Below are 27794 nucleotides of genomic sequence, written 5' to 3'. Positions count from 1 at the left end.
CAACCCCCTATGTTACTTCTGTTTGCTTCCCTCTGAATGTTGAAAATGTTTTGTCTCCGCAGGTGATCTATATGGGGGTGGTCCTCTATGCCCCAGCACTCGCACTCAATGCAGGTAAAGGGATCTGTCACATGTATTTACTACGTCATACTTTATCAAGTGGTAGAATAATAGTTGTACTGATTACATTCAGTGAGGGCTTTAGTACCTTTTCTGGCTTTATAGACGGTCAATGACCCGTGTGCTGTCATTGTGACATCTGTTGGTGATGTGTGCTGTTGATACTGTCCACCTGCAGTGACTGGATTTGACCTCTGGGGGGCAGTGCTGGCCATGGGACTGGTGTGCACCCTGTACACAACACTGGTGAGTGTCTCTTTTCATTAGTGAGTTTTCAATTCAGTCATCTATCTCCCTACAACTTTGAAGGCAATTATGATATATATGTCTGGATTTACAGTATGTATCTCTTGTGTTGGTCAGGGAGGGCTAAAGGCAGTCATCTGGACAGATGTGTTCCAGACCATTGTGATGTTTGCTGGCCAGCTGGCGGTCATCATAGTGGGGGCCCACCAGGCAGGGGGCATGGGAGAAGTTTGGCGGAAGGCCATGAATGGCAGCCGCATCGCTAGCCTGGAGTGAGTCTTCTCCAGTTCACCTAAAGAGACTTTACGGTCCCTGGACCAGTTACGGACGATATTGGAACTGGTCAATGGCTCTGTGTGTAGGAAAAGTGTTGTAACCCTCCTCTCCTTTGACCTGCGCTCTGTGCAGCCTGAACCCTGACCCGACGGAGAGGCACACGTTCTGGACGCTGGGGGTGGGCGGGGTGTTCCTCATGCTGGCGCTGTACGGGGTCAACCAGGCCCAGGTTCAGAGGTACCTCAGCTCCCGCACTGAGAGGGAGGCGGTCATGTAAGCATCAACACTAACCCCTGGTTGAACTGGATTCACATTAAAGAGCATGTTAAAAATGAACAAGTGTGTAATGGTAATGTTAATATATGTTGTGGTGTGTGTCTCCAGGTCGTGCTACGTGGTGTTTCCCTGCCAGCAGGTGGTGTTGTGTCTAGGTTGTCTGATGGGCCTGGTGATGTTTGCTCGCTATGGTGAGGAAAGCCCGCTTGATAAGGGCTACGTCAAAACCAATGACCAGGCAAGTAGGACTACTTCCTTCACAACAACCTTAGGACTAGCTACCTCCATAACCACCTTAGGACTAGCTACCTCCATAACAGCCTTAGGATTAGCTACCTCCATAACAGTCTTAGGACTAGCTACCTCCATAACAGCCTTAGGACTAGCTACCTCCATAACAGCCTTAGGACTAGCTACCTCCATAACAGCCTTAGGACTAGCTACCTCCATAACAGCCTTAGGACTAGCTACCTCCATAACAGCCTTAGGACTAGCTACCTCCATAACAGCCTTAGGACTAGCTACCTCCATAACAGCCTTAGGACTAGCTACCTCCATAACAACCTTAGGATTAGCTACCTCCATAACAGCCTTAGGACTAGCTACCTCCATAACAGCCTTAGGACTAGCTACCTCCATAACAACCTTAGGACTAGCTACCTCCATAACAACCTTAGGACTAGCTACCTCCATAACAGCCTTAGGACTAGCTACCTCCATAACAACCTTAGGACTAGCTACCTCCATAACAGCCTTAGGACTAGCTACCTCCATAACAGCCTTAGGATTAGCTACCTCCATAACAGCCTTAGGACTAGCTACCTCCATAACAGCCTTAGGACTAGCTACCTCCATAACAACCTTAGGACTAGCTACCTCTATAACAACCTTAGGACTAGCTACCTCCATAACCACCTTAGGACTAGCTACCTCCATAACCACCTTAGGACTAGCTACCTCCATAACAACCTTAGGATTAGCTACCTCCATAACAACCTTAGGACTAGCTACCTCCATAACAACCTTAGGACTAGCTACCTCTAACAACCTTAGGACTAGCTACCTCTATAACAACCTTAGGACTAGCTACCTCTATAACAACCTTAGGACTAGCTACCTCCATAACCACCTTAGGACTAGCTACCTCCATAACAACCTTAGGACTAGCTACCTCCATAACAGCCTTAGGACTAGCTACCTCCATAACCACCTTAGGATTAGCTACCTCCATAACCACTTTAGGATTAGCTACCTCCATAAATCAAATCAAATGTATTTATATAGCCCTTCTTACATCAGCTGATATCTCAAAGTGCTGTACAAAAACCCAGCCTAAAACCCCAAACAGCTAGTAATGCAGGTGTAGAAGCACAGTGGCTAGGAAAAACTCCCTAGAAAGGCCAAAACCTAGGAAGAAACCTAGAGAGGAACCAGGCTATGAGGGGTGGCCAGTCCTCTTCTTGCTGTGCCAGGTGGAGATTATAACAGAACATGGCCAAGATGTTCAAATGTTCATAAATGACCAGCATGGTCAAATAATAATAATCACAGTTGTCGAGGGTGCAACAAGTCAGCACCTCAGGAGTAAATGTCAGTTGGCTTTTCATAGCCGATCATTGAGAGTATCTCTACCGCTCCTGCTGTCTCTAGAGAGTTGAAAAGAGCAGGTCTGGGACAGGTAGCACGTCCGGTGAACAGGTCAGGGTTCCATAGCCGCAGGCAGAACAGTTGAAACTGGAGCAGCAGCACGGCCAGGTGAACTGGGGACAGCAAGGAGTCATCATGCCAGGTAGTCCTGAGGCATGGTCCTAGGGCTCAGGTCCTCCGAGAGAGAGAGGGAGAATTAGAGAGAGCATACTTAAATTCACACAGGACACCGGATAAGACAGGAGAACTACTCCAGATATAACAAACTGACCCTAGCCCCCCGACACACAAACTACTGCAGCATAAATACTGGAGGCTGAGACAGGAGGGGTCAGGAGACACTGTGGCACCATCCGATGATACCCCCGGACAGGGCCAAACAGGCAGGATATTACCCCACCCACTTTGCCAAAGCACCCACACCACTAGAGGGATATCTTCAACCACCAACTTACCATCCTGAGACGGGCGAGTATAGCCCACAAAGATCTCCGCCACGGCACAACCCAAGGGGGGGGGAGCGCCGGCACAACCCAAACAGGAAGATCACGTCAGCGACTCAACCCACTTAAGTGACGCATCCCTCCTAGAGACGGCATGGAAGAGCGCCAGTGACTCAACCCCTGTAATAGGGTTAGAGGCATAGAATCCCAGTGGAGAGAGGGGAACCGGCCAGGCAGAGACAGCAAGGGCGGTTCGTTGCTCCAGAGCCTTTCCATTCACCTTCACACTCCTGGGCCAGACTACACTCAATCATATGACCCACTGAAGAGATGAGTCTTCAGTAAAGACTTAAAGGTTGAGACCGAGTCTGCGTCTCTCACATGGGTAGGCAGACCATTCCACAAAAATGGAGCTCTATAGGAGAAAGCCCTGCCTCCAGCTGACAATTAGGAGGCCTGCGTCTTGTGACCGTAGCGTACGTGTAGGTATGTACGGCAAGTTTAGGACTAGCTGCCTCCATAACAAGCTTAAGACTAGCTGCCTCCATAACAAGCTTAGGACTAGTTGCCCCCATAACCTGAGGATTTACTAACTCCATAACAACACACTTAGTGGACCCTCATATATTTAGTCATTTCCTGCACTCAGTTGAGATCATTTCCACACTGCCACATAGTGCTACACGATATAGGCAAACAATCTTTATTTTTAACTAAATGTTGCAATTGCGATTTCACTTGCGATTTAGAGCAAAACACTTGGGTGAACTGTTGGAATAATGGAAATATAATGATTATTCTAATTGTAATGTTATAATAGAATAGGGGGCTCTTTGAACACAGTCTAGTTTGACAACGAAGGAAAATGCCAGGGAGGAGTTAGTGTGACAGGGTAGGAACCAAAAAGTGTTGATAAGTGTTTCCTAGGGGACCCTATAATCTTTGGCGACATTTTAATGTCTTCTATAAGCTACTTCATGTAGCTAACATATTCTTGCTTTGCGTATTCCTTTGATTTAGAAGATACTGTTGCACAAACAAGATGCTGATTTAAGTCTAAACCAGGCTGTATCGCTAATTACGTTTGCTCTGACTCCGTACGTTTATTAGCAATTAGCAGCTAACAATTATCGCCTAACAAGATTTAGTAACAGCTTGCTATAAAAAGACAAGCTAGCTATTTGCAGATGCAAGAAACACAAAATAATAGTGTAATTATAGAAAGCTAATTGATTTATAATAAGAAGCTAAGTGCAAACAGCATTGTTGTCATGAACCCTGTTGCATGTGCTGCATTGACCATACAGACTGAATGCAAGTGTCTCTTTTGAGGAACAACAAATGAGTTCCTTGAGTGACAGGGGGCAGGGCTAGGTCTGTGGAAAGCGGCATGGGGGAGCGTAGAGCGACGACTCAAGGAGCGACGTAAACTATACAAATGGACGTTACACATGGCGTATTACATTTCACAAACCAAACTTTCAAATACCGTTACAGAAGGTCAAGTAAAAACACAAACCAGTCCGTGCATCAATACCGGTATATCGTAAAATAGGGTATACCGCCAAGCCCTACCTCACTGCACTGGCATCCTGATGTGACTGGCTATGTTAATGTCTCTCTTCAGATCATTGCCAATCAAAGGCTTGATGTTTGAGTTGAGGCCATTGTTTGGTTAAGCTCTCCCATAACTGTAATTTGTGAGGCTTCATTTTGGCGCTGTTGATCCAGTCTAAGTGGCAGTTTCTTCCTGTCTGCAGATGGTGCTGTACTTTGTGATGGATGTGTTCAGGGACCTGCCAGGCCTCCCAGGGCTGTTTGTAGCCTGCCTGTTCAGCGGAGCTCTCAGGTACTTTACTTAACTGCCTCTGGCTCTCATGTTCGGTCTGTAGTACTAGTCAGACCTGTTTCTATGCTACATTAATGTCATAGTGTTGTGGTACACCACTTGAGGTTGTATTATGAATGCACTACACCATGCAATTTAGCCACAGGACATTACTCACTTAGCTTCCCTCCCTCTTGCGTTGCAGTACCATCTCATCAGCGTTTAACTCCCTAGCGACGGTAACCATGGAGGACCTGATCAAGCCCTACTGCCCGGCCATGACGGAGGCCAAAGCCACGCTGCTCTCAAAGGGCCTGGGTGAGCTGCTGTTCCCTGAGTGGCCACACAGTGGCAGTTTTTCTAAACAGTGGCAGCAGTCTTCATGATTGATGACAGTAATGATGATTTTAGAGCTTTTTGTTAAGTAACATTGCTGGAGTGTAGAGCCCACAAATCAATTTTGACTTCACCGTCCAAATACTGTGGAGTGTGTTTTTTCTTTTTTTGTAACTTGTGGAGCACATTGAATCAGGACTGTACTGCTATGGTCCTGACCTGTGTTTCTCTTCCCCTCTGTTTTCCCAGCGTTGGCCTACGGTCTGGTATGTCTGACCATGGCCTACGTCGCCTCTCTCATGGGCTCAGTGCTGCAGGTGAGGGACTCACACATTTCCCCTGCTGACTTTTGCTTTAGTTAATGGGTACTCCTATACCCCACTGAATTACATTTAGCAACGTTGCACTCATACACCCCCCCCCCCCCCCCCCTTACACCTACTACTATCATTCAGTGGCTTCATAGGAGTTATTCAAGAATTATAAACCTCTTTTTCACTCACTTCCTCACTCTCCTCCAGGCAGCATTCAGTATCTTTGGGATGGTGGGTGGTCCTCTCCTCGGCCTCTTCTGTCTTGGAATGTTCTTCCCTTGGGCTAACTCCACTGTAAGTCAAAATGTAGCCTTGTTAACACGGGGGTCAAGTTGGCTAGCATTGAGGGATATTAAATCAGAGGACACCATTTTTTTTGTTTTTACTGCACAATAAAATATATAAACTTTCATCATATCTGTGGTGCATTGAAGACATCTGTCTGATTTGATCGAGCTGTTCCCGTCTCTCTCTGTCCACAGGGTGCAATAGTAGGGTTGGTGGCAGGCCTGGCTATGGCGTTCTGGATTGGCATTGGTAATTTTGTGTCTCGTATGGCCGTGCCCACCCCTCTGCTCCCCATCATCAACGCCACCACTATGCCCCTCCGCGGCAACATGACTACTGCTGTCATGACAACCCTGATTACTTCAATCACCGCTAAACCAAAGTACATTCTTTTTTTTTCTCCTCGTTAAAATGATGGCATTTGAACCATTACAGCACTATCAAACATAAAGTGCTTGATTTGTATCCCATTCTATCCCACCAAATATTGTAAATGTTTTAAGGATGACTGCATAAGAATGATGATATGAATCTGACCAAGTATCTGTGTTTTCCTCTCTCCAGGCCTACAGGTGTGCAGGCCCTGTACAATCTGTCCTATTTGTGGTACAGTGCTCATAACTCTACCACTGTGGTGATAGTGGGACTGATAGTCAGCCTGTTGACTGGTCCTATGAAGGAGAAAGACCTGACCCCAGGGACTGTGTACCCTGTCCTGGGCAACCTGCTCTTCTTCCTGCCTGAACGCTACAGGGAGAAGCTGTGCTGTGTCACTCCACTGTCACACAAGGTAGCCCTCAGATCTATCCAGTGAATTATTTTGTTAGCCACACTCTGTTTTTAATATAATTGTAACAATGTTTACTTTGATTACTTAATTACCATGTTTTTTGTATGTGTGTGGGAATGTTGTGCAGCCCAATGCTATCAACACGCAGCCGTACCAGATGGCTCAGGAGAGCAACGGCGTTGCCCAACACAAAGAGGAGGAGAAAACAGAGGAGAAGGATAAGAAGGACGAGGAGAGGGCCACCCCTCAGCCTTCCTGCCGACTGGCTCACACAGTGCAGGAGACGGCCTTGTAACAGACCCCCCCTGCACACATGCCCCACCACTTCCACAACCCCTCCCTCAGCTATCTCAACTCTTGGGGAGAGGACCCACGTGGGGCCGGAGAGGCAGCGGAGATCCAGTGTGCCTGGACATGACCATCAAGAACCACAGGGTCAATGTGGATAAACATTGAGATTCACCCCTGACCCTTACTCCCTGGAAAAAACTGATACACCACAAATATATGGTGGTTTTTAAGAGTGCCAGAGTCCTCTGCTATAATGAAGAATAGTGCACTTACACACGATTTGTGGCTGGGGGGTCCAGTTGTATCTTCAAATCATTGATACATCATTTAACGATGTCACTGGTCACAGTTTCCCTAAACTGAAGTAACTGGAAATCACTACTTATGAGCTTGGAGTTTTGAGAAGAGCCAAAATGTCTGAATTGAGGTGGATTCCTGGATGGAGAAATACTAGCACAACACAAGTGGCAATCATGCTCCGTGCTGAGAAGTCTCATTGTTGTCCAGTTAGTAGATCTAAGAGCCTGGACTAAACAAAAGGGCTGTGATTGTCATTGTTATTTTGTTAAATTTATGATTGAAAGATTGTGGACATACACACGCACTAAGTTGTTCAAATGACTGTGAAAATGGACCTAATGTATTTTGTTTCTCAGAGAATCGGGTAGAGAGCAGGTAGCCTAGTGATTAAGAGCATTAGGCCAGTAACCGAAAGGTCTCTGGTTTTTATCCCCGAGCCGATAAGGTAAAAAATCGTTCTGTGTCCTCCAGTTAGGCACTTAACCCTACTTGCTCTTGTAAGTCGCTTGGGATAAGAGTGTCCGCTAAATGACTAAAATGTCAAATAAGCAGGCGGAGAAGAGGTACTTTAGATTTAACTGTCATTGCATATTATTTTTATAGAAAAGATTAAGCCGGTACGTCAGATGAACTATAAGAATTTTCAAAACAGAGTGGCTGCGGTCCGAGTTCTCTTGAACGCTTTTCCCAACAGCTAAAGGTTTGAAGCTGCGCATGTGTGTGATTTTCTACTTTACGCACAGTCTGTATTACTCCTTCGGCTGCCCACGGTGCCCAGAGAACAGGCTACTCTAGTGAATTGGTGCTTGTTTAATAAAGTTAGATCAAAGCTGAATCAATTTCTGCAAGACCACATAATGATAGTATTCTACATAACAGAACCAAATATAATGGCATAGTGTAACATTATAATGCTGTAAGACAAACAACCTCATTTTTAGAACGATTGTGCGACGGGTCGCATTTTTCTCTCAAGTGGCCGAAGCTCAACAACATGCTCCATTAGGCAAAATATGTGCTTGATTGAAACCAAACACAAGCATGCTACAGCTTGTTAGCACCATCTACTAAATAATTAGCTCACTACATCGTTAAAAACAACACTGTAGAGATCTAAATACATAGCCCTATTAAACTGAGATGAAATGGTTAGCATGCAGATGCTGCATTTACGTTTACCAATAAAACTTCCACAATTACCATTAATGATTGACTGAGAAATGTGACGGGAGGTTGACCACAATGTGCGTAAGGTAGATTGGGATCTTACAGACATTGATTCCACTTTGATCCAACTTTATTAAACCAGCACCATTCACCAGTGTAGCCTGTTCTCTGGGCAGCTGAACGAGTAGAACATAGACTGTGTGAAGTACAGAATCCCACACATGCGCAGAATCTTCAATCCTTTAGCTATCGGAAAGAGGGTTCCAGAGAACTTGGCTTTATAAAAAAAAATCCTTTATGTCCCTGTAGAAGGTTCCCAAAGCTCTGTATGTCTGTTTGCTTTACATGGCCTTATTTGGCTTGCTATAGTAAATTAATAAAGAGGTAGATATCCTTAAACACTCTTAACATGCCATACAGTTATATATTCAAGATGGAGCTCAAGACATCACCTCATTTGTCATTAACTGGGATCACATTTTTAGGTCATTGAGTCGGCATTACTGCTTTGAGAACCAGGTAACCTGCTGGTTAGCTAGTGACATTAATGCATGTAGAATACCTTATCCTCGCAGTCCATTCACACTGTAGATCCCATAGTTACTTAAGGTGCCTCATTAGTAGGCAGTGTGTGAATGTAGTTTAATTTTGATTACTGATCAGTGTGTAATTAGGATTGTGATACAGTATACTTATACTGCATAGTACATGTATAATTATTCTCCATATGTGTCTTCGATGTTTGTTAGCTTTACATGTATGACCTGTGTCTCGTCCACCCCACTGCTCTAACAAAGCATATTTACAGTGAAGGGAACATCTCTGGTTCAAACTGGAAAACTGCAGCCATTTTGATGGCTCAACAGAGTTCAGTACTCAGAAATCTTAGGGTAGACTAATATATGTGATGTTCTTTGGTTGTATCTTTGAAGGACTTGGTTTCCTTTTGGCACTTCACTGTTTATTGATGTTCAATGTACCAGGGGAAAAATTCCAATCATTTTAAAACGAAAGAAGTGCAATGTTTTATAGCGTGTTTTTGTAAGTGGCCACTTTATCTAATGATGTAAATGTTTTTCCATAACAGTATCGGCGGTTGATTTAACATTGTTATTATGAAGACATTTTTTTTTTGGGTCATTCGATGAGTATGAAACCTGCAGGGCAGATGTTGAATTTTAATTGTCATTTGTCAAATGTTTCATATTCATGTTTCAAGGTACTTTTTGCAATCTGAAGAATTCTCATGTCATTCTCTGTTCAAAATCTTCATTTTGTACTCCTCCCATCCACTGGAATACCTAACCACACTACAGAATTCAAGTCAGGGTAATGTGGTAGTATTCTGTTGAGATTATCTGGTTTGTGGTGACCTTGTGATTCCATATGGCCTGTTTGTCCCTCAAACAGGGAGTCTACTTGTGTGTGTTTGTCTCTGCGGTTGTTTCTGTAGTTGGGGACTCGAGTGACATGCCTGTCCATCTGTCTTACTGTGGTTTGGGTTGGGATAACTTTTGATTGGTATGGGCTGAATGAGTCACTATGTAGTCAATCTGCTTTACTTGTTTCCAAAGAGTTTTTACATAAATTCTGTAGAGCCACTTTCTACCTGCCTTTTTACCCTGTCTACCTTTATGGGGAATAAAGAAACTCTGGCTATGGATGGGCAGATAAATACAAATATATCTATTTATTGTGGGGCCCAATGTTGTGACACTACTGACTGAATGCCATGCTATTAGGCTACGGACACCATTGTTATCAATGACATGCAGGCAAGTTTTGCATTGGATCCTATGGCTACAGTCCGATACGAGCAAGGAATGTTGTTCATTCATCCCCACTGAAAAATACCTCTTCTCATTCAAAGCATATAGAAAATGTCATCACTTTGTTTTATTACCAAAAGAGAGAATATATATCAATATTTCCATTGACTTCATTACCATTTGTAGCAAATGGAACTATGTTGTGGAACTTTTGAGTGGCGGCAGGTAGCATGGCGGGTTGGAGCGTTGGGCCAGTAACCCGAAAGGTAGCTGGATCGAATCCCCGAGCTGACAAGGTAAAAATCTTTCGCTCTGCCCCTGAGCAAGGCAGTTAACCGACATCCACGTCCTGGGAACAGTGGGTTAAGGCAGCTCCCCGCACCTCTGATTTAGAGGGGTTGGGTTAAATGCGGAAGACACATTTCAGTCGAATACATTCAGTTTGTACAACTGACGAGGTATCCCCCTTTCTATGTGCAAGTACCATTCAAATGTTTTGTGAATGGAGGGCAGAAGTGGTCAAGTAGTTATTGTTATACTATTTCTGTGTGTGCACAACAAAGCAACTTCAAACTAGCGTTTTCTGTATGTTAGTACGTAATGAAGTTGTTATGGCTATCCCTTCTTGTTGTAACGTTCACAAACATTTCTATCGTTCTTAGAGGTTTTTTAGTCCTTTTTTAATTGACATCCTGTGACTGACAAAGATGATATTTTGTTGATAAAGTTGATTTGATAGTCTGATAAGATATGACTGAATTGATTCCTTTTTCATCATACCTGAAATTACTTGAAGTGTTTATCTGTAACGCTAAACTTTAAATTAAGTGAAGACCACCCCTTTCCAGGACATGTTTTGGATGAATTTACAGTCCGCAGTGCTGAGATATTGTTATTCAATATGTCAATTTACCCAATGTGAGTTTAGGACTGTGTTTTAGTAATGCTGACATCTACGCAGAGCACAATCGAGACCTATTCTGTTATCTTATTTTGAAGTTGGCAGGGACAACTATCTAGAAAAGATGAGTTGTAGAGTGACACGTGAATATGAAGGGCTAAACGGTTGTATTGAGTTGCTTGCACCAGCTAAATCATAGATTGGACTAAGACAATTTACAGCCTGAACCGTAAAGTAGAAGATCTGTAAACCATTGCCTCCTAAAAAGGATCAATCCTGATTAGCTTCTATCCATACCAATTTACTATGAGATGTGTTTAGTTTAGAGTTCATTTAAAATGCACTTGGTCGTGAGAGAGAAGCATGGCACTTGGTAATTTCAAAAGATAATAAATATTCTGACTCAATATTTATTATCAATATTTGTTCTCCCATTTGGATGAATTCTTCCTAGTATGCATTCCAAAAAACCATAAGCAGTGGCGTTTGGTCAACTACACTGCTTTGGCTGTGCCTTCATATGATCTCTGTATCGTGATTATTTTTTCATATTGTTGGATGTCATGGAAGTTGATTAGCTCGTACTAGGAGCACACTACAAAGGGGCAGCTGTGATATGGTGGAGTTGAACTCTCATTTACCAAGTAGAATGAGATCTGTGTCCTGTTCATTATGTCAAGGTTTTGAAAAACAATGGAATTGAGCTTCCCTTTTGGAAAAGCTCAAGTGGTACCTTTTTTCAGTTTGCAAACATTTTCTGTTTTGGACAGTACTGAACACTCCCTAGGTCTGTGAGCGAAGTCTTCAGTAGTGGCTGTATCTGTGTCTGACCACCCTGGTGGGCATGATTTCTCAAGGTTAAATGTTTGTAAGTGAATGAATTGTGGTAACATAATTGTTCTTGCTCTGTTTTTTTTAAATAAAACGTTGGATTGGACATGTGCTTTGTCAGATGTTTTGTCTTGTGTCCTGTCCTCCGGTAAGTATGCATGTGGATATGTCTACTAAACCCATTATTGAGGAAATATCTTGTAGGTCAATTTGATAAAACAAACTTTTGAGGGCTTGATCAGCTTTTATTTTGAGGTTGAGGGAGTGAGAGCCTTCCACTGTGTCATTCCTTTCCTATCCCAAGGGAGGGCTGTTATCACTGCAGTATCCTTTAGCCTTCATTCTCCCTACTACTCCTAGCTCTTCTCTTTGGTGGGTCATTGTGACTGTGTCACCGGGTCACATGCCACTCCTGTGGCGTCTCTCCGCATGATGTTGGAACACTTACCATCCCAGCTTTGTGCCAAGGACCACAAACCCTCTGTTGCCACAACAACCTCTGCTGCTGCCACACCAAGCCCCTCATTCAGCCCAACTACAGCTCTTCTGGTTATATACTAACTCAAGTTGTAGACTCACAGAAGGAATGCTAACTTTTGCCAAGTATGGTTGCCTTTCAGACTGGAACCTCGACAGACTTTGGGTTTTACTCATTAGGAACCTGTCTTGGGCATCTCTCTGGACCGAGCCATCAACCGGTCTCGTACAGTAAATACTATTTTTCTTATTGACAAAGTTGTTGAGTTGTGCCTTCCTCCCTACTTTTCTTCCCGTTCCTCCTTGTCCTCCCTCTCTCCTCTATTCCTCGGGTTAGTTCCAGCTAGGCCAGGCCAACGAGGGGAGGCTGGACAGAAAGCTTAATAAATTCACTCAGCAATCAGTGTGTACTGGATATAATGAGCTGGAGATACAGAAACTATGTTGATTATCTCCTAACATGAAGGGAGATCAGGGTTATATGGGTTTATTGGCACAAACATCCACATTCAGACACACCTAGAGATCTATTTGCAGTTCAAGCCAAAAGGGCCTTTAAATCAAGTTTTGTTTAGTTGATGACCCTCACTTTGAGGTCACTTGGTACAGAAATAATGCCATTGGAAAATCCATGTCCTGGCATACAGTATGGGCTTGCCATTAAAATGAGAATGTGATTGTTTAAATATATGCACATACATTATATTGACTAGTGCAACAGAGCAGCTTCTATTGGCCAATATGCTTTATCCTCTGTGATCTAGACTAGAAAGTAAACTCAGTGGGAATGCTGGAATGTTGTGCACCACTGTCTGTCTCACATTGTTTCACCAACATTTCTGCCCTCTCCTTTCCCTCTGTAACCCCTGCCTCAGTATCACATCTCTGGCATGTCCAAATTAGCCATTAATATGAGAGGGGGGGTTATCAGACCCCCCCCCCTGACAGATTTATAGAGCTAGCCTTGAACGCTGTACCGTTTCTCGTGGACCTGAGCCCATGTTGCTCAAGGGGTTCTGTGGTCTCGTCCACGTTAGAGCCAACAAAATCTGTCTCTGTCTGCCTGAGCACAAATACTTTAAGCAGCTTAGCAATACAGTCTGTTAAAGTGTGTTTCTTTGTTAATATCAGAATATGAAATGTGTGTCTACCAAAGTCACATGACTTATGTCATGGTAATGTATATTTTCTGGAAGATAACTTTTGCTAGGAGACAAGAAATGATACGCACACACACCAAAATACTGTAATATGAAGTAAAGTCTTTAAGATCACTCAACAGTGCAAGTGTGTCAGATAGCACATACAAAGCCATAACGTGTAATTTACATCAACTTAGCAAAGTTTGCTGTGTGAATAAATGTTTACTCGCAAGCGGGCATTATTACACAGATATGGACTAGTACTCAGGGCTCCACAGCTGAATACATGGTTGCCAAGTGTTCTCACAACAATCCTCCCTTCTGTTAATCTGTCCATCCTTTCACTCCCACCCCAAACACAACTACAACACTAAAAATAAAACAAATCCAGGAGACAGGGATAAAGATCAACTTTAATTAATCTTAAAGCTAAAAACACTAAGTCACTGAAATGGTCAACATTGCTTTGAGACCCTCAAAAAAAAACATTGCACTCTTTGATCATAACAAATTATTTTACACACTTTTAGTGATTTATGTTTTATGCAGTGTAATAAATAAGTGGTACAATGTGCTAAGCAAAGCGATCCTTTGGTTTTGTATTTTATATCTTAATCACTGTATCTAATCCCCTGGACATTGTAGGAGTTTCCGTGTTCAGCAAGTACATTACATGTACGTTGCAATTCATTGCAGTTTCATAAGCAGCACAGTTGGATATATTGGTATTTCATCGCTCCTAATACTAAATGGATTTGTCCATGTTGACCTCTGGGTTAGGGGTCAGTGGATGTGTCTCCTTCTCTCCTGACACTGGCGTCTGATTGGCTGACAGCAGTCCTCCCACAGTACAGCAAGGAGCGCATCGGCCACTTCTGTCAGGACAGGAGACATGTTCAACTGTAGTTAGGATTTATTATAAGCATACAAACTAACAAATTATAGATTATAGTCATAGAAATAATCTAAGTATTGATCCCTACTATATTCCTAATATTACGCTACAATTCACGTCTGATATTAACTGATCGTCTGGACATGAATTTATGACATGAAACACAAAGAGATAATGAGGAACAGATAAGGGTTATAAGCTATGATGACCAAGAAACTAAAACGATAAGCACCCAGCTAGTTTGATGTCACCAACCTTGACTGGGTGGAGGTAGCCCCCTGCCCTGGGGGGTAGTGGGAGTTCAGACAGAGGCCCTCCCTGATCCAGGGTCTCAGTAAGGTGGGCGATGTAGTCGGTGGCCAGGACCAGGACGTCCAGCTTGGAGAGCTTGGTGTCACGGGGGACGGAGGGCAGGGCTGCCTGCAGGCTGTGGAAGGCCTGACGGAGGTTACGCACACGGCTCCTCTCCCTGGCCGCGTTCTCTGGGGAGTGATGGGACTTCATGGCCCTGCTAGGCTGCACCCCATTCACACACCCAGACCTCACCTGGACCACGCAGGAGGGGCAGAGACACATATACGATAACATGGTCAATAAGCCGTCTTTAGATGGAGATAGGAAATGAGAAAATAATGTTATAACAATGAATTTCAAATGACAGATTTAAGTTTGTAAACAACATCAGAGTGCACGATAACATCTGTTTCCATACCACAAGATCTGATGTGTGAAGTTGATTTAGCAAATATTTAACATGAAGGGTCTAAATATTGTGTAAATATTGACAGTGAAGGAGTTTTAGTTATTCAGAAATAATAATTGTAGAGCTAATTAACATAAATAGAAGCAAGTATAGCTGAGATGACCTGTCTACTTCTCAATTACTTTTTCAATTACTATGTCCCTGAAGTGCCCACTGCTCTACTTTATTCCCTCCAGATTATGTAGAGGTTTTACTTACCCACTTCTTAGGATCCCTACGTGTGGACTGTCTGTGTCCAGGCTGTGGTGTTCTCAGACTGAACTGGTTCTGTGAATACATCTTGGTCTGCTCTGCTGGGATGTACTTAGGATCCTCCAGCTGCTTTTCAGCCATGAATACTTCAGGACCCCCAGCCACCTGACTGAAGACCAACCAGCCCCAAACAGATACCCAGCCACCCTAACGAAGACCAACAGAGACCCAGAGCTCGACTGCTCTTGACCGCAGCTCCTCTAACTATCTCCAATCACAGCTTCTCCGCTGCGCATCATGGTCCTACGTCCTCCCTCTCCAACCATCCCTCTTTCTCAGTCTCTCTTTCCCTCCCCTTGACTTAACTGGTGAGGTAATGCGGGGATCTTCAAGCAGCCCTCATCTCCCCCGCCGCCCCCACGCCTCCCCCGGGTGTGCTCTGCCAAGGGAAGCAGCCTCAGAGAGGTGGTGGGGTGTCCCAGGGCAGGATTCAGAGCTTGGGAAACACCAGGACCTGGCAGCAGCTGGAGGTACCTCTGGCCCCACCATGATGGACAACTAGGAGGATGGTACTGCACCTGGTACCATCATCATACTATTTTTGTCATAAAAGCTGGAATGTCCCATATATTGCAGGTGTGCCCAAGACATTAGCAGAAAAACAGTAGACTAATTTAATTGAAATGTTTATTAATATGTATAGATCAGGATATTAGTGTCTGAAATACAAAGTGCTATTCATGTAATGCTATAACATTGTAAATAACTTTGAGTAAATAAGAACAGAACAGGTGTTCAAAGTAAAATACATATCACCTGATATTTTATGCATCATTTGATAACCACTCGGGCCTAGTCTATACCAGTAATCTGAACGAAGAACTGCCTGTGCTCTCCTCTTCAAAATTCAAGAACAACCTCAACAAAATTATCTTCTATTCACTCATCCATTGATCCATTCATAAATTCCTAACTAGAGAGTACGTTTTCTACACCACCTCATTTGCAGTAGGCATTGAGAGGCTTTACCAGGGTTGGGGTCAATTCTATTTCAATTCAGGAAGTATACTGAAATTCAAACTCGAATTCCAATTCTCTTCAATGCTTTTCAATGAGTAAAATATGGAATTTGATTTACTTTCTGAATTGACTGGAATTGAAATGGAATTGACCCCAACCCTGAGCTTCACTGTATTATATTAGCCTGGTCACAGACCAGACTGCACTGTTTGTGGTTGTCATGCCAAAACAGCACAAACTGATCTGGGAGCTGGCTAGTATTATATGCTCATGGGTGTAAAACAGCCAGCTATGGCAGAGGTCTCTCTCTCTATGCGTTTATCAGTAAGTAACTTCTGGCACATTTCAGTGCTATCATAACACCGGTGCTAGCTGATCTAGCAACTGGTGCTGTTTGGTAAACAAGGAAGGCTGACGTGCGGACTAGAGGATCACTTCATCCTCTTCTCCTGCATCTTGGTGAAGTTCTGGATGTCCTGGGCCATGAGTTCTGGCTCCTCCATGGCGGCGAAGTGTCCTCCTCGGGCCATGGGCGTGAAGGTCTTCAGCTCGCGGTACTTCTGCTGCACCCACAGCTTGGGGGTGTGCATCAGCTCGTTGGGGAAGCAGGCAAAACCGGTGGGCACGTGCACTGGCATCCTGGGTAAAGAGGAAGCGAAGAAGTGTATTAGTTTACTGAAACATAAAATTGGTTTGAGTCCTTTCCACTTTAACAGCATGACTTATCAGGACAAAGTTTTTTATGTTCTGAATGTGGAGTGCCTCATGCTAGCTAGACTATTACATCACATACATACAGTGGATATTACACCACATGTAGTAGATGTTACATAGCTATTCCATAGCAACAGTCCTCTCACTTTGAGTGTGGCTGGTCAAGACCCTTGCTAAAGTTCTCCTTGTAGAAGCGCATGGAAGAGATGATGCAGCCAGATGTCCAGTAGATCATCACGTTGGTCAGCAGGTCATCCAGACTGAACTTCCTGCAAGGCAAGATAGGTGCTAAAAAACAGAAGCCATAAACATGGCCATGGTAATTTGACAAAGAAGCCTTTGAATACTAATTAACTATGCTATTTTACACCAAAGGCTGTGGTTCAGGTCTAAGATGTTCTACCTCGTAAGTCCTCCATCATCCAGGTTCCTGAAGTCATGGTCAGTCCAGGTGGAAAACTTCTCCAAGATATAAGCAGCAAGACCTACTGGAGAATCATTCAACCCTCGACCTGCAGGAAGAGAGCAGACACATATAGAAGCAGATAAATGTTACAACACAGATACTTATTCCTGGTCCTGGTCTATACAGAAGCAGCAATTAAAGCTGTGTGTAGCCCAGAACGCTTCCCCTTCAAAACTGGTTCCTCTCTTACCTCTCTTACTCAGTGGTGTAAAGTAAAAATACTAGAAAGTACTAAAGTCGTTTTTGGGGTACCTGTACTTTACTTTACTATTTATATTTTTGACAACTTTTACATTTACTCCTCTACATGCCTAAAGAAAATAATGTACTTTTTACTCCATACATTTTCCCTGGCACCCAAAAGAACCCGTTACATTTTGAATGCTTAGCAGGACAGGAAAATGGTCTAATTCACACACTTAAAGAGAAAATTCCTTGTCATCCCTACTGCATCTGATCTGAAGGACACTGCTTTGTTGCAGTGTGCCTCTGGCTATCAGTAAATTTAAAAAACAAAAAATCGTGCTATTTGGTTTGCTTATAAGGAATTTGAAATGATTTATACTTTTACTTTTGATACTGAAGTACATTTTAGCAATTACATTTACGTTTGATACTTAAGTATATTTAAAACCAAATACTTTTTTACTTTTACTCACGTAGTATTTTACTGGGTGACTTTCATTTTTACTTCAGTCATTTTCTATTAAGGTATCTTGACTTTTACTCAAGTATGAAAATGGGGTACTTTTTCCACCACTGCTCTTACCCACAGTGTCAGGCTTGGTGGCCTGGATGTGCATGTATCCTGACTCCTTGACAGACTCCACCACTAGGTTCTGCACAACGGGGTAGATGCGCTGGATGTCGTGCTCATTGAAGCCAAACATCTTGGGGAAATGGCGGCCCAGCATTATAGACAGAACCATGGGCAGGCCCGGTTTGGAGGGGGGAGCAAAGTTGAGATGCAAGCCTTTGATTATTCTGGGGTGACAAAACCAGAGAGCCGAGATGTAGTACAGCACAGAATCTGAGTCAAACTGCGAGGCTTTCTGACTTCATATCATTCACAGATGACAACATCTGAATTAATAACAGTAGATAATACAGTGCCTTCAGAAAGTATTCACACCCCATGACTTTTTCCACATTTTGTCATGTTACAAAGTGGGATAAAAATTTATTTAATTGTCATTTTTTGGTCCACGATCTAAAAATAGTGGTCAAAGTGGTAGAAAAATTCTAACATTTATTTTAAAAAATATGAAAAATAAAACGCCCATATATCTTGATTAGATAAGTATTCACACCCCTGAGACAAAACATGTTAGAAACACCATTGGCAGCGATTACAGCTGTGAGTCGTTTTGGGTAAGTCTCTAAAAGCTTTGCACGCCTGGATTGTACAATATTTGCCCATTATTCTTAAAATAAATTATAAACCTCTGTCATGTTGTTTCTTGATAGTTACTAGAAAGCCATTTTCAAGTCTTGCCATAGATTTTCAAGCAGATGTAAGTCAAAACTGTAATCAGGCTCTCAGGAACATTCAATGTCGTCATGGTAAGGAACTCTAATGTAGTTATTGTCCTGCTGAAAGGTGAATCGTCTCCCAGTGTCTGTTGGAAAGCAGACTAAGCCAGGTTTTCCTCTAGGATTTTGCTGGTGCATAGCCATATTCCATTTATTTTTATCCTAAAAAAACTCCCTAGTCCCTGCCGATGACAAGCATACCCACTCATAACATGATGCTGCCACCACTATGCTTGAAAATATGTGGTACTCAGTGAGTGGTACTCAGTGATGTGTTGTGTTGGATTTGCCCCAAACGTAACAACTTGTATTCAGGACAAAAAGTTTATTTCTTTGCCACATTTTTTGCAGTATTACTTAAGTTCCTTGTTGCAAACAGGATGCATGTTTTGGAATATTGTATTCTGTACCGGCTTCCTTCTTTTCACTCTGTCATTTAGGTTAGTATTGTGGAGTAACTACAATTCTATTGATCCATCCTCAGTTCTAATATAACAACCATTAAACTCTGTAACTGTTTTAAAATCACCGTTGGCTTCATGTTGAAATCCCTGAGCAGTTTTCTTCCTCCCCGGCAACTGAGTTTGGAAGGACGACTGTATCTTTGTAGTGATCCAAACCCTAATTAATAACTTCACCATGCTCAAAGGGATATGAAGTGTCTATTTTCACCCATTTACCAATAGGTGCCCTTCTTTGCGAGTCATTGAAAAACCTCCCTGATTTTGTGCTTGAATTTGTGCTTGAAATTCACTACTTAATTGAGGGACCTTACAGATAATTATGTGTGTGGTACAGAGATGGGTTAGTCATTAAAAATCACGTTAACCACTATTATTGAACACTGAATGAGTCCATGAAACTTAAAATGTTATTTGTTAAGCACATTTTACTCCTGAAATTATTTGCCATAACAAAGACATTGAATATTTATCGACAAGACATTTCAGCTTTTTTTTTTTCTACAAACAAAATTCCACTTTGACATTATGGGGTATTGTGTGTAGACACAATCTCAATTTAATCAATTTTAAATTCAGGTTGTAACACAATGAAATGTGGAAAAAGTGAAATGGTGAGAATACTTTCTGAAGGCACTGTAACTCATAAAACATGCACCACGCATTCTAAATACCCGAAATGAGGGATCAAACATAATATTGGCTATGTCTCCCATGGCCTAGGCTAAGATCTGGCCATATCTCTGTGTGTTTGTCTGTCTTACTTGGGCTCCAGCTGGGCCATGTTGGTGGTGATGATCCATCCCCAGTCTCCTCCATGAGCATAAAACTGTTGGAAACCTAGTCTCTTCATCAGCTTGTGGAACACACGGGCCGCACAAACCGAGTCAAAACCTGAAACATCAAAATAATCATTAATTAGGGGAAATAAATACTCACCTGATATAAAGGTCATCTTGCGGACACTCTTTTCTAGATTCAAAGGGCTAGGCATTTGTGACCCTTGACCCCAGCCAGGCTTCTAACCACTTACCTTTCTTTTGTGGAGCCTCAGAGAAGCAGTACCCAGGGATGGAGGGACAGACCACCTCAAACACGATGTCGTCTGGGTTGGAGGGTTGAGTCAGGAGGGGTATCATCCTGTAGAACTCGTAGAAAGAGCCTGGCCAGCCATGCACCATGAGCAGAGGCACAGCAGTCACGCCCTCAGGGAGGTTCTTGGGCCGCACATGGACGTAGTGGACGTCAATGCCTGATACATGGGTCAGAGAATGCTTGAAGGAACCATGAACCAAGTCCTTTCCTGGACTCAAATTATTATTTATTTTTTATGCAAAGTTTGACGTTGACTTAAAGTTACGTAGTATTTACTGGCAGCCAATACATCTGCTTGCTCAGTTTCATCTTGTTCTAAATGACAGCTGATTGGCACATCATTGATCAATCTCTACACACTATCTCACCTTCGATGTTGGTTTTGTAATGTGGGTATTTGTTCAGTTTCTCCACCTGTCTCCTCCAGTCAAAATCATGTCTCCAGTAGGAGACCACGTTCTGCAGATAGTGGGAGTTGAAGCCGTAGGTGAACTGGCTGTCCTCTAGAGAAGGGAAGGATCTGGTCTGGTCTATTCTCCTGTACAGGTCCTGGGGGGAGCAATATGAGGTTCAACTAATCAACAACTAAACACTGTTGCATAAGCCTTAAATCTCTAAGAGCAAGTTCGGCTCTCCTCTAGGCCCATAATCCCTCCGCGCAATCTCACCTCCAACTCCTCCTTATCCGTCCGGACTGTGTATGGGCGAATGCTGACATCTTCTTCCCTGTCCGGGGGAGTCCCCTCTCCCCACCAGCCATCCTCACTCTTCAGCTGATGCCTCTTACTCTTCTGTACCAGAAAGTAGATCACTCCTCCTACCACCAGGGCTAACAGAACCTCTGTAAACATGGTGCTTTCTGGGTGAACAGGAGAAACAAATCAGGGATAGCAGACATGTTACAATCGATGCCCTTTATAATGGCATTCATGGTTCTTATACAGTCAAAAGTTTGGACACACCTACTCATTCCAGGGTTTTTCTTCATTTTTACTATTTTCTACATTGTATAATAATATTGAAGACATCAAAACTATGAAATAATACATATGGAATCATGTAGTAATCAACAAAGTGTTAAACTGATTCTTCAAAGTAGCCACCCTTGACAGCTTTGCACACTCTTGGCATTCTCTCAACCAGCTTCATGAGGTAGTCACCTGGAATGCATTTCATTTAACAGGTGTGTCTTGTTCAAAGTTCATTTGTGGAATTTATTTCCTTCTTAAATTCCTTCTTAATGTTTGAGCCAATCAGTTGTGTTGTGACGAGGTAGGGGTGGTATACAGAAGATAGCCCTAAGTGGTAAAAGACCAAGTCCATATTATGGCAAGAACAGCTCAAGTAAGCAAAGAGAAACAACAGTCCATTATTAATTTAAGACATGAATGTCAGTCAATCCAAAAAAATGTAAGAACTTTTAAAGTTTCTTCAAGGGCAGTCGCAAAAACCATCAAGCACTATGAGGAAACTGGCTCTCATGAAGTCCGCCACAGGAAAGGAAGACCCAGAGTTACCTCTGCTGCAGAGGATATGTTCATTAGAGTTTCCAGCCTCAGAAATTGCAGCCCAAATAAATGCTTCACAGAGTTCAAGTAACAGACACCTCTCATCATCAACTGTTCCAAGGAGACTGCGTGAATCAGGCCTTCATGGTCGAATTGCTGCAATGAAACCATGACTAAAGGACACCAATAATAAGAAGAGACTTGCTTGGGCCAAGAAACACGAGCAATGGACATTAGACCAGTGGAAATCTGTCCTTTGGTCTGATGACTCCAAATTTGAGATTTTTTGGTTCCTACCATTGTGTATTTATGAGACGCAGAGTAGGTGAACGGATTATCTCCGCATGTGTGGTTCCCACCGTGAAGCATGAAGGAGGACCTGTGATGGTGTGGGGGTGCATTGCTGGTGACACAGCCAGTGATTAATTTAAAATTCAAGGCACACTTAATCAGCATGGCTACCACAGAATTCTGCAGCGATGTGCCATCCCATCTGGTTTGGGCTTAGTGGGACTATCATTTGTTTATCAACAGGACAATGACCCAACACACCTCCAGGCTGTGTAAGGGCTATTTGACCAAGAAGGAGAGTGATGGAGTGCTGCATCAGATGACTTGGCCTCCACAATCACCCGACCTTAACCCAATTGAGATGGTTTGGGATGAGTTGGACTGAAGAGTGAAGATAAAGCAGCTAACAAGTGCTCAGCATATGTGGGAAATCCTTCAAGACGGTTGGAAAAGCATTCTAGGTGAAGCTGGTTAAGAGAATGCCAAGAGTGTGCAAAGCTGACATCAAGGCAAAAGGTGGCTATTTGAAGAATCTAAAATAGATTTTGATTCATTAAACACCTTTTTGGTTATTACATGATTCCATATGTGTTATTTCATAGTTTTGATGTCTTCACTATTATTCTACAATGTAAAAAATAGTCAAACTAAAGAAAACCCCTTGAATGAGTAGGTGTGTCCAAACTTGACTGGTACTGTATGTAAATACTTAGTGAGTGAATTAATAGTTTTTGTTTGTAGGATACATGTGTTGCATGTGGTTTACAGTAGAAAAATAATCGGCAATACCTGAAATGTATGGTTACAAGCACTACAGATTTACACAGACACACATAAGTCTACTTGACTGTTTTACAGAAAATATTTTGCAGAAAATGTGAAAAATAGAACAAAGTAGCACTGTTGTTGCACAGAATTCCTTTCTGAAAGGATTAGGTAAAGAATGGAGTGGACAAGGCCCCATAGTCACAATTCATGGTGGCCAAAATGCATGACAAAGCATTTCTCTGGCCGGCCTCTGATACCACAACAACTTTCATCAAGAATTTAGAAACATATCAATCCGATTTCTTTGTGAGTATCTCTTTATTGATATACTTACAACTGACTTAATTTTCTGTCAGGTGAAAAACAAGTTATCCATATTTATCCATACAGCAATTCTGAAAATAAATGTTTCCCTTTGGATCTTGTGTTTACAAACTATAAAATGAAAGTACTGAGCCCTGGAATTTCCCTCTATGAGGACAAAAGCTTTTTTTTCTGGAACAAGCAGATGGCAAACCGCATAAACAGGCCTGGCATAACATATCACATCAGTCCTGACATTTAATTTGATGGTTCTATATTTCAGATAACAGTTATATAAACCTACAATGGATAGGCTACAAAATGTTTACCTACTTGAAATATAGATGGCTGCTGCTTTTCCAAAATTGTTATCAAATAACCCAAAAATGTACAATTATTATTTCATGAAAAATATTATAGCCTTCAGGTTCTATTGATAGACCTGACCGTTATCTCATCACAACAATCCAAAATTCACAGCTTTCAATTGGATCAACTTGCAACAATGTTTTATTAACCTACATTCCGTAGGTATGAGGAAATGTTGATTAATACATTATCGATAAGAAATATTGACCAACAATACTTTTGGAGCTATTATTTTGGATTGTATTACTCGCTAGAGGAGTTCATCTCACCTGCTGCTGGTTCGTTGTTCCACAATATGCAATGACAATTCTGCCCTCTGCCACAGTTGTGTCGAAATGGAGACCAGTGATTCATGGGAAATGTAGTTCTTGTCTAGTGGTTAAAGATGTCCTCTAGTGATTTTTGAACTTTTCCTGTTGAAAAGTGATATCCCAAGTATAAATACAGTAAAGTACATGCACTAAAGTTTTTTTTTTTGTGTGGCAAAATAGTGTTTATTTAGACACAACTGCAAACTTTGAGTAGTGCATGCAAGGAGTTGGTTTGATAGAAAGTCTCGATGCCATCGGCCTCTCCCCTTGCTTGAGGAACAATAGAGGCGCAATAAAGAACACGAGTAAAGTCCCGTCCCCCACCCCGTGCCATGTCTGACTTACCTGGACCACCTATTGAGATGTTGCTTTTGTTAAGTAAATCAGGCGTTAAATGAGGTGAAAAGGAGACTGGAGTGCTACTTTAAGACGCAACTGTGCAAACGCATAAGAGAATGAACAGATGCTTCTCCAAGCGTGGTACTGACCTGGTTTGAGGAGAAGTTATTTTCAAATCAATGGAGGGTGTCAGAAAATCAGGCATTCTTGATTATTAATAGGGAACATTTGAAAACATTCAGCCACTGTGTGCTTATTAGTATGGTAGCTTGAACAAAAGCAATATGGGGAGATATTGAAATGGAATCATACAATGCTTTAAATCAAAATCTTTGAGTTATTGAGAGATGTTGGCTGTTATGGGGGTATATAAACATTTATTGAGTAACGCAATTATTTTTAGAGTTGACTAAATTACATTAGAGGCATGTTTCTTCTTTCACTAAAATAGCATGTGCTAATATCAAAAAGGTCATGCTTCATTCATGTTCACTTAAACATGTTCATGAACGTTTCCAGATGTGAAAAAAAAAAACATACATAAATAGACATGCGTCTCTCCATCTGTTTTTAGTCCATCTTAAAACTGAAAATAAATAAAAGCTCTTTAAAAGAGCTTCAGCAAATCCCTCTTTAGAGCAGCGAAGGTTATGCTCTCCATTTTCATTTTTGATTTCCCCTCCCGTCCCTCTCATGATCCAATGTCGTCATTCCAGCTCCGTTCTCTTCCGTTTGTGCTATTGACACCACAGTCTAGACTCAAAGAAGAGTTAATACAACTGTGTGTAAGGGTGTTCAGTCCATTTCCATGGCACCACTTTCCTTGGACACCATAAGCCTCATCAGTTTGCCATGCAGTTTCTCTATCTTCTTCACGTCCTGGGCCTGGTCCGTCTTGTATTGTAAACACTGCAATGGAATATGAGAAGGATTTGTGGATTAGGTAGAGGGAAACAGAAGAATAGTTCACAACATGAGGCCAAAATTGGTTGTAAAAAAAAATCTACACGTCAACAAAGTCTTGCAAGCAACAGATTAGTGTAGCTATGTAGGATATGACAATAGTATCTTCTGACTGGGGGAGTTTTATTAAGAGCCTCGATGCTTGCTCTAAACATGTTTAAAAGTAAGACTGACACCACAAACGTGTTGTCACTGAAAAATACTGTCAGCTGTAACTGTGTTAAAACCAGTTAAAAGTGTACAGTAAAGTGTGTATTTTGCATTTGTGAAATTATGTTGATGTGATATGAAAGTATAGGGATTCATGTTTTTAGAACCGTACCACAATTGAGAATCGATTCAGGTTTAGGTGGGAGTATTTGGATGTTTTGCCTCCAGAGCATGTAAGGTCCCTGGACTAGGAGTTACATCAGGCTCCTTTAGTCCATTGTTGGGCTATGTACGATACAAACAGATGTGCAAAATCTGAGCAAAGGGAGCAGACTGTCTTCTCTTGAACTTACCACTGCATCATCGGTGACTTTGATGCAAAGGTTACCATCACAGTGTCTGTATTTGAGAACCACCCTGACCTGTATCAAAAGGAGAGAGAAGAAAGCACAAACATAACTGAAAACGCTTAGCCTATTTACTGAAATAGGCAACAGCCATCGCTGCCTGCATGCATGTATTACACCATGGTCTTCATGATGCTCACACATATTTCAAAAGTTGACTAGCATTAGTTAGGCAGTCGTTTTCCTTCCAATTCACATTTGCCAGCATATTTAACGTTAACTACTGTTAGCTAACAGCTGGCTGCATTGTTTTTAAAAACGGCTAACAAACTAGCTAGCTATCCTGCACCTAGACTCCATCCCTCTAACAGTGATAGTTATTATTGGCTATCACATCTATTTGTGCTGTAAAATAACAATTTCTAAATACATTTTGCTCGCTAGCTAACGTTAGCTATCAAGATTTCAAGCTTGCTCTCAACAGAAAAATGTCGTAGTTAGCTAGCTACCTTCATTGGATCTGTCAAATATAGTTTTTCTGCTGCACGAGCGAACTCTTCCCATGTTTGATAATAAGGCATAATCCGTGTGAATAAGAACTAAAATATAAGAGACAAACTGGTTAAATTGGCCTGTTAGGTTTACAAGCTAACTTCTTAAAAACCACATCAGCGAACCACCAGACAGAAAAGACCGATGTATACAAACGTCTGTGATTGGACGAGTGCTGTGCTGACCAATCACAGAGCACAATACTGTGGAGTTCACGGTATGTCGTAATTCTAGCAAAGATTCTACTTAGCTACGAGACATAATACTCCTCCAGAGTGAAACCCACAATCTTTGGTATTCAACCATGGCGGCCTTCACACATCAGCCAGTAGGTGGCAGAAAGAAAGAGTTTACGGTATGTTTTTCAAGAGCGCAAGAGAGAGAGCTTTCATTAGAAGAAAATGAACGGAACAGAAATTAATATAGAATTAGGTATCATTCTTCTTGACAAAATTCTTATTCTCAACAGAATAAAACTTACAGTAAAAGAAATTCGAATCAATATTTCAATATTTATTTCCACTTTTAATTAAATAATGGCCCGTTTGACAACAAACCAAAGAGATTTGACAAACAAGAGCAGTCCATAGATCTATGTGATTATTGATTTTAAAAAATTATATATATATATATATATATATATATATATATATATATATATATATATATATATATATATATATATATATATATATATATATAATCCGTATATATATATTATTAACCATATAGATTTTACAAACAACTTCCATTTCCACCTCTGAATTTAGTGAAGCAGACCTGGACACGAATGTACTGTAACGACCCGGTATTGTGTTCTGTGTTTGTGGGTGTGTTATGGTTCTCATGGCTACTAGCAGGGGTTAAATATGTCAGGACAGATGGAAAGGTTGGGGGGGGTATGATGGGTAATACCGCGGGATTTGGAAATGCATAAATAGGGATTACTGTCTCATTGTTCTCTCTCTTCTGTTCGTGCCTTGATCTGTTCCTATGAGAGTGACTCTTGACCCGACAGGGTAACATTGTGTACGTTCGGCATTTAGCGGCGTGGGTTGTGGCCGGAACAATAGCCCAGTTTATGAATAAACCTGTGTTCTGACCTGCACACCTAGAGTCCGTCTCTTTTCCCTTTATGACCCAGCCGGGTCATTACAGTACATTTAATTTGACAAACATGAGTTTTAGCTAGTGTTCATCCTCCTCTTTTTAGGGAACATTGAACAACTGGTATTATGCACCTTACAGTTGATATATATTTGAAAGATTCACTCATATTCTATTTATCTGTATCATAATCATCACCCTTGTT

At 42.0% G+C, this 27794-nt stretch overlaps 4 protein-coding genes across 9 annotated transcripts in view; 1 reads left to right on the top strand and 3 right to left on the bottom strand.

Annotated features, from left to right (window-relative positions):
* Window positions 1-11929, top strand: part of LOC129817419 (sodium-dependent multivitamin transporter-like) — a 36699-nt gene extending 24770 nt beyond the window's left edge. For all 6 annotated transcript variants that reach the window (XM_055872637.1, XM_055872635.1, XM_055872633.1 and 3 more), the window contains 12 exons: window positions 63-114; window positions 299-366; window positions 484-638; window positions 775-915; window positions 1027-1156; window positions 4769-4857; window positions 5042-5154; window positions 5422-5489; window positions 5694-5780; window positions 5969-6156; window positions 6339-6564; window positions 6692-11929. In XM_055872637.1, the coding sequence (XP_055728612.1) occupies window positions 63-114; window positions 299-366; window positions 484-638; window positions 775-915; window positions 1027-1156; window positions 4769-4857; window positions 5042-5154; window positions 5422-5489; window positions 5694-5780; window positions 5969-6156; window positions 6339-6564; window positions 6692-6859 (1485 nt within the window). In that variant the 3' untranslated portion in view covers window positions 6860-11929. The remainder of the gene's footprint in view (window positions 1-62; window positions 115-298; window positions 367-483; window positions 639-774; window positions 916-1026; window positions 1157-4768; window positions 4858-5041; window positions 5155-5421; window positions 5490-5693; window positions 5781-5968; window positions 6157-6338; window positions 6565-6691) is intronic.
* A 2000-nt stretch (window positions 11930-13929) lies between these two features.
* LOC129817921 (transcription factor 23-like) lies at window positions 13930-15433 on the bottom strand. Its single transcript, XM_055873520.1, has 3 exons — window positions 15299-15433; window positions 14593-14883; window positions 13930-14317 (listed from the first exon to the last, which is right to left on the bottom strand). The coding sequence occupies exons 1-3, from the start codon at window positions 15431-15433 to the stop codon at window positions 14219-14221; spliced, it is 525 nt and encodes a 174-aa protein (XP_055729495.1). The 3' UTR covers window positions 13930-14218.
* A 532-nt stretch (window positions 15434-15965) lies between these two features.
* On the bottom strand, window positions 15966-24304 carry LOC129817416 (epoxide hydrolase 1-like). The gene is made up of 9 exons (XM_055872626.1): window positions 24090-24304; window positions 21250-21440; window positions 20950-21130; window positions 20520-20738; window positions 20251-20380; window positions 18262-18476; window positions 17430-17538; window positions 17173-17295; window positions 15966-16951 (listed from the first exon to the last, which is right to left on the bottom strand). The coding sequence occupies exons 1-9, from the start codon at window positions 24172-24174 to the stop codon at window positions 16744-16746; spliced, it is 1461 nt and encodes a 486-aa protein (XP_055728601.1). The 5' UTR covers window positions 24175-24304; the 3' UTR covers window positions 15966-16743.
* Window positions 24305-24827: 523 nt separating this feature from the next.
* Window positions 24828-26639, bottom strand: srp9 (signal recognition particle 9). The gene is made up of 3 exons (XM_055872628.1): window positions 26440-26639; window positions 25937-26005; window positions 24828-25379 (listed from the first exon to the last, which is right to left on the bottom strand). Exons 1-3 carry the CDS (start codon window positions 26509-26511, stop codon window positions 25266-25268), a joined length of 255 nt encoding a protein of 84 aa, XP_055728603.1. The 5' UTR covers window positions 26512-26639; the 3' UTR covers window positions 24828-25265.
* Window positions 26640-27794: the final 1155 nt, after the last annotated feature.

Source organism: Salvelinus fontinalis, chromosome 20, assembly GCF_029448725.1.
Source record: "Salvelinus fontinalis isolate EN_2023a chromosome 20, ASM2944872v1, whole genome shotgun sequence".
Taxonomy (NCBI): domain Eukaryota; kingdom Metazoa; phylum Chordata; class Actinopteri; order Salmoniformes; family Salmonidae; genus Salvelinus; species Salvelinus fontinalis.
Note: the sequence above shows the minus strand (reverse complement) of the source record. Positions and strands in the feature narration are given on the sequence as shown.

What these genes read in the sequence shown, in the direction of transcription:
- LOC129817921 (XM_055873520.1), bottom strand. Translation starts at nt 15,433, where the DNA reads ATGGCTGAAAAGCAGCTGGAGGATCCTAAGTACATCCCAGCAGAGCAG. An exon ending in GTAGGGATCCTAAGAAGTGG is followed by an intron (nt 14,884 to 15,298) that starts GTAAGTAAAACC and finishes TGCGTGGTCCAG; the next exon opens with GTGAGGTCTGGGTGTGTGAA. An exon ending in GCTACCTCCACCCAGTCAAG is followed by an intron (nt 14,318 to 14,592) that starts GTTGGTGACATC and finishes CTGTCCTGACAG; the next exon opens with AAGTGGCCGATGCGCTCCTT.
- LOC129817416 (XM_055872626.1), bottom strand. Translation starts at nt 24,174, where the DNA reads ATGAATCACTGGTCTCCATTTCGACACAACTGTGGCAGAGGGCAGAAT. An exon ending in ATGGCCCAGCTGGAGCCCAA is followed by an intron (nt 18,477 to 20,250) that starts GTAAGACAGACA and finishes TTGTCACCCCAG; the next exon opens with AATAATCAAAGGCTTGCATC. An exon ending in GATGATGGAGGACTTACGAG is followed by an intron (nt 17,296 to 17,429) that starts GTAGAACATCTT and finishes CTTGCCTTGCAG; the next exon opens with GAAGTTCAGTCTGGATGACC.
- srp9 (XM_055872628.1), bottom strand. Translation starts at nt 26,511, where the DNA reads ATGCCTTATTATCAAACATGGGAAGAGTTCGCTCGTGCAGCAGAAAAA. An exon ending in ATTTGACAGATCCAATGAAG is followed by an intron (nt 26,006 to 26,439) that starts GTAGCTAGCTAA and finishes CTTTTGATACAG; the next exon opens with GTCAGGGTGGTTCTCAAATA. An exon ending in AAGTCACCGATGATGCAGTG is followed by an intron (nt 25,380 to 25,936) that starts GTAAGTTCAAGA and finishes ATTCCATTGCAG; the next exon opens with TGTTTACAATACAAGACGGA.